This window comes from Nicotiana attenuata, chromosome 6 (assembly GCF_001879085.1).
Source record: "Nicotiana attenuata strain UT chromosome 6, NIATTr2, whole genome shotgun sequence".
NCBI lineage: Eukaryota > Viridiplantae > Streptophyta > Magnoliopsida > Solanales > Solanaceae > Nicotiana > Nicotiana attenuata.
In genome coordinates this window covers 57,118,749-57,129,221 of record NC_031994.1, presented here as the reverse complement: position 1 = coordinate 57,129,221, position 10,473 = coordinate 57,118,749, and the positions used below count along the sequence as shown (strand labels likewise).

General features: G+C 39.9%; 1 protein-coding gene across 1 annotated transcript; it reads right to left on the bottom strand.

Annotated features, from left to right (window-relative positions):
• LOC109227864 lies at positions 3,514–5,474 on the bottom strand. The gene is made up of 3 exons (XM_019393057.1): positions 4,971–5,474; positions 4,395–4,878; positions 3,514–4,277 (listed from the first exon to the last, which is right to left on the bottom strand). The coding sequence occupies exons 1-3, from the start codon at positions 5,472–5,474 to the stop codon at positions 3,514–3,516; spliced, it is 1,752 nt and encodes a 583-aa protein (XP_019248602.1).

The following is a 10,473-nucleotide window of genomic DNA, read 5'->3' as shown; positions in this document are numbered from 1 at the left end:
AAAGAACGGAGCAAAATCACACTTACGAATTTGAGAGAGAGAGACTGCGAATAAGAATGCAGTATTTTCAGAAAGAAAAAAGTTTTTTTAATTTTACAGTGTATTAAAAACGATGCCATGCCTCAGAATTTATAGGCAATTATTGGAAGAGGTGTGATGTTTGTTCTGGAAAAGCTGTCTGTTCAGAAGTTTACGCGTCCTGCCGCGGTCCTACCGCGGTTACGCCAGGACCGCGGCCAGAGTGGCCTTCTGAATCTGCAGCAGTGTTCTGGCGCGGTCCTATTACACCCGGACAACGGCTAACTAACTGACATTTAATTAATTATTAAATAATTAATTAAATAAATTTTGTCCAAAGATAATCTTATCGATCGATCATTTGACAAATCCAAATCCAAATCCAAATCCAAAGCCGAAGCCGAGCCGAGCGAGCGACGACGATGGCGCGAGGGTTCATTCTCTTCAACTCCTTTTAAGAGCTTTAAGAAGTGATTCTATATATATACACACAAATGTAGTTGTCCCTCACCAATGAGGGACAAAGTTCAAGACAAAAGCTCACTTCATTCAAATTTTCATTTCCCTCCATTTTATTTCCCACCATTTCCAATTTACACTCTTAGACTTTAAAGCCCAATGCTTAAAGTCTTTGAAGCCCAATGCTTTAAAGTCCAACAATCCCCCACATGAATGAGAATGGCTGTAACAAGAATGATCATAGATGAAAGCTGTGTGATTTGCAAGTAAGGATTAATTGCATCTGGATAAGTAGGTTTCCCTTTGAACTTTCCGTAGTGAACATATGTCGGATATACTCGGTCAATCGGTAGATTTGATATCTTTGAACCGTCGAACTTTAGTGTATACCTAGACAACCATATATCACACAACCAACCCTTACCCGTCTTTTGGTTCTCATTGTTGTGTTCGTTTCAGCCATGAACACCGCCCGGTTTCATAAGTGCGTAGAGAATTGGCCTTACAGAATTCTCATTGAAGCGGCTTCCACTTCACACTTACATAGGTGATTCCTAAACGTGTAATCCTTTTGATTGACACTATTTGATAAATACCACATCAAACTTAGGTAATCATTAAAGAACGTGTAAAGTTCTATCCTTGTTACTGAACATTGTCTTCATCACGAGAAGGGACCAAAGATTTTACTTTGACAATGTTGAACCGGTCAATCACAACTTTGTTTGAGCTCCTTGAACCTAGATCTCGGAACATCCAAAATTCTAGGTAGAGTTACCGCCATGTTGACTTGTCCTCGGCCATAGTCCCATTCCCTTAGATGATTTCTCAACTCCTTCTCTAGTTAAGTCTTTTGTAAGCGGATCCGCCACATTATCCTTTGATCTTACATTATCAATAGTGATAATTCCACTAGAAAGTAGTTGTCTAACGGTGTTATGTCTTCGTCATATATGACGAGACTTTCCGTTATACATAACGCTCCTTGCCCGTCCTATTGCAGCCTCACTATCGCAATGTATGCAAATAGGAGCCAAAGGTTTTGGCCAGAACGAATGTCTTCTAAGAAATTTCGAAGCCATTCAGCTTCTTCACCGGCTTTATCCAAAGCTATAAACTCTGATTCCATTGTAGAGCGAGCGATGCACGTTTGTTTGGAAGACTTCCAAGATACTGCTCCTCCACCAACAGTAAAAACATATCCACTTGTGGACTTTGTTTCTGTTGAGCCGGTTATCCAATTTGCATCACTATATCCTTCGATAACCGCAGGATATTTATTGTAGTGCAAAGCGTAGTCTTGGGTATATTCCAAATATCCCAGAACTCGTTTCATTGCCATCCAGTGATGTTTGTTTGGATTACTTGTGAATCGACTAAGTTTACTTATTGCACAAGCTATATCAGGTCGTGTACAGTTCATGATGTACATTAAGCTTCCCAACACACGAGCATACTCCAATTGAGACGTACTTTCACCTTTATTCTTTATAAGATGATGATTTAAGTCAATTGGAGTTCTTGCACTTCTAAATTCCAAGTGTTTGAATTTTTCAAGTACCATTTTCACGTAATGTGATTGAGACAAAGCTAGACCCTGAGGAGTCCTCTGGAGTTTAATTCCTAGAATTACATCGGCAACTCCTAAGTCTTTCATATCAAACTTACTAGCAAGCATACGCTTAGTAGCTTGAATGTCAGCAATATCTTTGCTCATTATTAGCATATCATCAACATATAAGCAAACAATGACTATATGATTTGGAACGTTCATAATGTAAACACATTTATCACATTCATTAATCTTAAAGCCATTTGACAACATTGTTTGGTCAAATTTCGCATGCCATTGCTTGGGTGCTTGTTTTAGTCCATAAAGGGACTTAACAAGTCGATACACCTTCTTTTCTTTTCCCGGAACCACAAACCCTTCGGGTTGGTTCATGTAAATTTCTTCCTCTAGATCACCATTTAAGAAGGCTGTTTTTACATCCATTTGATGGATTTGAAGACCATACAAGGCGGCTAACGCTATTAGCATCCGAATGGATGTAATTCTTGTTACCGGCGAGTATGTGTCAAAATAGTCAAGACCTTCTCGCTGTCTAAATCCTTTGACAACAAGTCTTGCCTTGTATTTGTCAATAGTACCATCGTCTTTCATTTTCTTCTTGAAAATCCATTTAGAACCCAATGTTTTGTTACCTGGAGGAAGATCAACCAATTCCCAGGTATGGTTGCTCAATATGGATTCTATTTCACTATTGACAGCTTCTTTCCAATATTGTGCTTCTGAGGAAGACATTGCTTCCTTGAAGGTACGAGGCTCATTTTCTAGCAGGAAAGTCAGAAAATCTAGACCGAATGAAGTAGATGTCCGTTGACGTTTACTTCTTCTCGGATTTTCCTCATTAGGCATACCATCTGTTATTTCCTCCCGAGGTCATTTTGACTTTTGGTAGGTCACTTCACTTTCCTTTTTATACGGATAAATAGTTTCAAAGAATTCAACGTTATCTGATTCTATTATCGTATTAATGTGAATCTCAGGATTTTCTGACTTATGAACCAGAAAACGATATGCCTTGCTATTGGTTACATATATAATAAATACACGATCAACCGTTTTTGGACCTATCTTAACCCTTTTAGGTTTAGGAACTTGTACCTTAGCTAAACACCCCCACACTTTGAAGTATTTCAAGCTGGGCTTCCTTCCTTTCCATTTTTCATAGGGAATGGACTGTGTTTTACTATGAGGTACACGGTTGATTATTCGGTTAGCTGTAAGTATAGCTTCCCCCCACAAGTTCTGTAGTAAACCTGAACTTATCAACAACGCATTCATCATCTCTTTCAGCGTTCGATTCTTTCTCTCCGCAATTCCATTAGATTGTGGAGAGTAAGGGGCAGTTGTTTGGTGAATAATGCCATTTTCCAAACATACTTCTTCAAAAGGAGATTCATATTCGGCATTCCAACCTCTATCCTCTATGCATCCTAACTGTACTAAAGAATGACTGTTATATCTATACATTATGGGGGGTCAAAATGAATTTCCCTAGCTTTCAGTGGTCTAATTCTAAAGGATGCCATCTCCCATTTATCAAGTTGGATAAGTCCTCTAACTACTCTTGGGAGCCTTTCATAGTTGGTGTATACCAGGCGCCTTTTGTGCGTATGACCAAGTGCTGCCAATTTATCTGCTACTTTGTTTTCTTCACGAAAACAATGTTGCACGACAAACCCTTTCTCATCGATTACCTGTTTGATGGTGTCCACTGCTTGGATCATCCTCCATGGCGTCGTGGTCTTTCTATTCATACATGATGTTAGTATCTGCGAATCTGTCTCTACCTGGATATTGTCAAGGTCATTTGCTTCACATAGTTGCAATCCAAATAGCATAGCTTGGCTCTCCGCCCAGTTGTTTGTACCGTGCCCTAGATAAATTGAGAAGGCCAATACAAGTTGCCCTCTACTATCTCGTATAACTCCTCCTGCCCCACAACTACCATCTGTATTCAATTTGTAGTTCCCTTCTGGTGGTTTTTTCCATTTAACAATAATGCATGATTTGTGTATTACTGGTTTATCAACAATGTATCGCAATTGTTCCCAAGAGTATTGTAATTGTAGCCTCCCAAACTTTTGCTTTACTAACTCACAGAGAACCTGAATGATGTTATACTCTGACCTGCATCTTGATGGCGATTCTTCCCCATATTTTGAGGCATTCCTCGATCTCCAGAGTTCCCAGATGATCACAGCCGGAAGAATTTTAACAATGAGAGAAGCAACTACATTCGCAGTTTTATGTCCCCATCAGTTTATCAGTAGTTGTTTGAAATGCAGTCCTTCAACTTGAATACCAAACAAGCCTGCGAACTTTTTCCAAATAGCTTGGGCAAAATTACTATAGTAAAAAATGTGCTCCACAGTTTCTAGCTCAGAGGAAGGCGGGTAGCAGCAGGAACACATTGAGACTAAATTAATGGCGAACATGGCTATCCTGTCATCTGTGGGCAGCCCATTATGTATTGCCCTCCAAGTGGTAAAAGCCATCTTAAAAGGGACTTGCTTATGCCAAATTTTAGAAGCCATAGGTGACTGACTTTGTTTTTGCCGTAATAATTCCCAGGCTGAAGCTACTGTGAATTTTCCTGAGTCGTTTGCAGACCATATTGCTCTATCCACTGCTCCTGGAGTTAAATCTATAGATTGTTGTTGCAATATACTTCTAACAATGTCTGGTACGTCCACATCTAGTGCATCTAATTTCCACTCACCATGTCTGAGTACCCTGGACAATGGAATATCCTTAGGCTTCGCCTCTTCCTCTAGTTGACTCACTAGAGCTCCTTGCCCCGTCCAGTTGTCATACCAGAATGACACATTGCCCTCACCCGGTATCCAGATCAACTTTTTTCTGCTATATTTTTAATTTCACATAGTGCCTTCCAATGGTGGGATTGTCTAGAGTGCCAGCGTACTGTTGTAGGATGCCCTCTCCTGCAATATTTGGCTAGCATAAAATCCCTCCATAGTGAGCAGCCCGTTCGTAAGTTCCACCAGGATTTAACTGTAAAGGCCTTGTACACATCCTGCAACCTTCTGAATTGTGCACCATCCTCTTGGTAAGGGTAACATAGGACCTTCCAAGATGCCCAGTGATGTCTATCATTACCATCTGATCCTCTCCAAAAACAACTGGCTAGGATCTTTTCTATCTGCTGAAAAACTCCTTTTGGTGGGTGCATAGCTGATAGTAGATGAATAGGAATGGCTTGTAGGACATGCCTGATTAGTATTGCCTTTCCCCCTGGCGAGAGTAATCTTGTTTGCCATTCCCTAACTCTAATTTTGGTTATCAGCTCTGCATAATGGCATATTTTTTGTCTTCCAGCTATTAGTGGGCATCCTAGATATTTGACAGGAAAATTTTTAAGCTGAAATTCTGTGTTTAGCCACTCTATTCCTAGTTTTTGCTGAGGCATCTGGTGATAGCATGACACAACTCTTTGTCTTATTAATCTTCTGCCCTGATGCTTTCTCGTATTTGGTCAATGCCCTCATGGTTAATCTTAGTGTCTTCCTGCTTCCACTGGTAAATATTATCGTATCATCCGCAAAGGCTAGATGATTTACTTGAGGCCCCTGTTTGTTCATATAAGAACCCACATATTTTCTTAAACATATTGAAACAGAAGTTTTCCACTTGGTTCATTGAACATATTCACCCATCAGCAAAGATCATTTTCAAAAATTTTCTTTTCTTCTCATTCAATTGAAAAAATAACAGTGTTTTACTCAACGAAAAAAGGTAGAAATACGAGAAGTTCGAAAGCTTTAAAATCCTGCAAATCGTGGAAGAGTTCTTTCGGCTCAAGGTAAATCATTTATATAGCTTTGTTGTGCTTGTTCTCTGGTTTATTTAATTCCATTGGGTACTAAAAATTAATATTAAAAATAAGTATGATGGGTAGTAAGGTACTCTTTTGTTTGGGATTAAGCACTGATTTCAGTGCTTTTGGGTAAAACGTGAGATGAATAAATTGTATGAATAGACCGAAGTTGATAAACTATGGACTAACTAAGTTGCTCATAGCACGAGTACATATAATTCAATCAATAGATGTCATAGGATCCCTGTAAGATGTGCAGGTGATATTTTTGCATTTTGTAATCTCTAAATATGGATTCCAGCACTTCCTTTGTGCTGATGTTTTAATATACCATTACCCAAAAAATTAGTGATTTAAACATGAAACTGAGAGTGGTGTACTCTGATTAGTTCCAAATCCGCATAAACGAGGAAATCAACACGAGGTTGATATTATGTGATGAGAGATTGATCGAAGGAAGTTGTACGGATTGCTCGAGGCTATACGTTTGATAGTTCAAACAAGAATATTGTGAGTAGTAATCTTACCACAATTTGTGTTTACATAACCTGCATGGTTTATACGTTATTTTGAAAATAAAATGTGTTACTGAATGTTTGAAATTGCATGTGGGACAAGTACTTTACTTGATATGGTACTGAACAGTTTACTGGAGATGTTTACCGTTATTTAAAATGTCTTACTGTTACTAGACATGCTTTATTGTTACTTGAGATATGGTTACCATTACCGAAATGGATTTACATGATTTGATAAGAATTGATATGCCCTTTATTATTGTGAAAATGCTTTCTTATGAATATTTAGTGGTTACAAGAAAATGGGAGGAGACTTTGAAGGATCCGCAGCTAACGACGGGTTCGTTAGGCCTGGTGCACCTTGTATTTACAGATTACGATTACAGTTATAACCCTCGCTAATGGGAAGGTATAACTAGCATATAGTTATAGTTTTCCCTCGAGTAGGGACCTACTATTATATCTGACTCCTTTTACGAAGGGGTCCACAGAGTGACACAGATTATATGATCCTGTCTTGGAAACCTCCCAAACATAAGATTTGATATGACAATGTTGACAAAGTTTATTACTGAATTGTTAATTGATTCCTGCTTACATGAAAAAAGACAAGATTGATTTTTGTTTCCGCTTCCGTGGCTCGCACCTGCGGTCCCCATTCTGCAGGTGCGGTTATGACAGGAACAGCAGCTGAAGCTGCTCAACTCCAATTCCAAACTTTCCGACAACCTTCCTAATTCATCTCGAGGCCCCCGGGACCTCAACCAAAAATACGAACAAGTCATATACTACTGTTCAAACTTATACCAACCCTCGGAACACTCAAAACAACGCCGAAACACCAAATCACCTTCGGATTCAAGCCTAAGGATTCCAAAACTTCCGAATTTCACAAACGATCAAAAAGTCTATCAAACCTCATCCGAATGACCTGAAATTTTGTACACACGTCATAAATGACACAACGGACCTACTCCAATTTCCAGAATTCCATTCCGACCCGATATCAAAATTTCCACTACCAACCGGAAAACGCCAAAATTCCAATTTCGCCAATTCAAGCCCAAATCTACCACGGACCTCCAAATTACATTCTGATCACGCTCCTAAGTCCCAAATCACCTAAAGAATCTATCCGAACCATAAAAACCAAGTTCCATGATTATTTACTCACAAGTCAACTTCTACTTGACTTTTCCAACTAAAGCTTCCAAATAAGAGACTAAGTGTCTCATTCCTCTACAAAAACCACTCCGAACCCAAACTAACCAACATGATGTGATGAAATCCAGCCGAACAACACATAAAGAAACAGAAATTGGAGAAACTGAGCGGTAACTCATGAAACAACCGGCCGGGTCGTTACATTAGTATATTATTATTGGACCACTAGTAAGTGTCGAAGTCGACCTCTCGTCTCTACTTCTTCGAGATTAGACGGGATACTTAGTGAGTACACATTGTTTTTGTACTCATGCTGCACTTGCTGTGTATTTTTGTTGCACATGCACATGTACCTCTAGCGACCTAATAGGCGTAGCAGCATGGATGATACAGAGACTTAGGTGAGCTGCATCTCTCGAGGCGACTCGAAGCCAGCATAGTCTCTTTCAGTGTATAGTATTTACCTTCTATCCAAATTTGTATTCCGGACAATTATTGTACTTCAGTTGATTTTCTAGTGATTGCTCATGCACTTGTGACACCGGGTTCTGGGATAGTTTCGGGATTATTCAATAAATAAATTTTGTAAAGACATCATTTTTATTTTAGTGAATTTCATTGTTTATTATTTAATGTATAAAAGAAATGATTTCAATAAATACTAAAATGGGAATTTAATTAACTTCTTAGTGTTAGCTTTCCTGACAGTGGTGCCCGGCGTCATCACGACCCTTAGTGAATTTTGGGTCGTGACAACATGGTATTAGAGCACTAGGTTCCCTTCAGTCTCATGAGTCATGAGCATGTCTAGTAGAGTCTCGTGGATCGGTACGGAGACGTCTGTACTTATCTTCGAGAGGCTACGAGGCTGTTAGGAGCACTTCCCTTCTTGATTCCTCATCGTGCGATTTGATTTCCTTTGAGGCTTATGCCCTTGTTTCCTTCCTACTCAATCTTATGTGACACCAACCTATTATAAATTGGAGTTGAGGAATTTTAATGGTGCTACAGATGTGGTGCGGGATGTTTCTCCCGACATAGTTGGTTGGGCTATTGTCGTCACCTTGCGGAAGGATATTATGTCATTTCAGCTCGGTAGTTGCACTTTTGAGAGCATAAGGCTATGCACAGGTTGTTATGATGCTCATGATTGGTTATCGCACAATGTTGATATGATGGTAGGATGCTTGCTCATATGTCGGGTTAGCGGATGACTTAAAAGGAGGTCTACTCTGTGCAGGATTCAAATATTTGGTATTTTATTTCCGGCGGAGGAAAGGCAATCAAACTATAAATGATCAGGTTTGGGTTGATAGAGTAACGAGACTTGGTGAGTTCAAGTGTGGTGGAATTTTTATTTGCGATGTGGTGTCGTCGTACTCGATTATATGTGTTAAGTTCGCCGGTGTTATGATCTTCTACCATTCGCCTTTAGAGCAGGATATTGTGAGATAATATTGAAGAAACGATTGTTAGAGATCGCGGTGTGCAGTGGTTCAGGATTGAATCAGTATTTCTAATGTCAACGACTCGGGGAAGATGACCTTCGGAAGGGCTTAAAGTTAGTGGCGATCTATTGGTTCAGGTGCTACAAAGATAGATTTTTATTTAAGGCAACAACTTGGCAGCGAAGGATGAGGAAGGACATGTGGGAAGTGTCTTGTGGTGATTAAACTTCTAGAAGGCCAAGTGTGAGAAGCAGAAGTCGAGTAGTTGCTTAAAAGAGTGAGTTTGGCCAAAGTGGGAGAGTGGCAGAGTAGCATATGGGATCAGTGGCAGGATAACTACACACCCGAAGAAAAGTCTAGAGTGAATCGGGATTCAGGGTGGACAATGACTGGTTTTCGGACTTCACTTGAAATATCGACCACTATATGGCGGGAGATTTGATACAACGGAAAGGAGTTGCTTGATGTGAAGAAGGATACAACATGACTTTGAATTGGAAGATATTGTCATGTATTTAGTGATGTCCATAAGAAGAAAACAGACTAGTGCAGTTGGCGAATGAGCACGAGCTCGGGATGGGTTATAGATTTCATAGTGTTGGTACCTAGTGCAGCGTCGTTGGGAGATGCCGGCATGTAATTTCCACAGGTGGGTTATCTCCTGCGAGTAGATCAGCGTTCACATAGTTGGCGAAGCTTCTGCGAATAATTCTACTAGATATACGGTAAAAATATCGGTCATGCGAATGTGGTTAATGATTCAGAGTATTCATAAAGGTTTTTACCAAAATATTTTGAGGAATTTTGCGGGTTGGTTGTGCTAGATCATGTCAACAATGAAGAAAGAATCTTTATTGGGTTCTAGAGTTGTGTAATGGTGACTTCAAGCTAAGTGGGAGAGTCCCACCGCCTACGATTGGGCTGCATGATTATCTTCTTGTAAGGTTTCAGGCCATTAGCATAATGGCAAGTTATTTCAGTTAAGGGAAAAGAATATAAGTGGTAATTTTAGTGAATGGTTTGAGAGATGTGTGCCATAAATGACCTTATCGATTCTTGTTTGGGCTTTGGGAAGACTCAGGATATGTGTTCCATACGGAGATGGTTTATAAGGAAGTGATTCAATCGGGTGCTCTATGGAGATGGGTGTTCATGTGCCAGCGGAGCCTTGGGGTTGATTTTATTCAGGACCAAGCAAGAGTGGGTGACTCTCAACAACGGTCCTAGTGGATTCAAAGGTTAAGGCATGGTGACTAAGGATTTCGAGTCCATAAGTATGGGTAAGAATCGAGGTTTTGCAGCGGATTATGAAAAGAGGCTCGGAGGTTCTATGATATCTTCGGCTTGTAGTGTAGCACTGGAGGAATGAAAGAGAAAGGCTTCCGGATCGTAGAAGAATTATCAGAACGGGTGTATTAGTTGAAAATGCGAATGTGTGTGCAAGGAAGGTATGAAACGGAT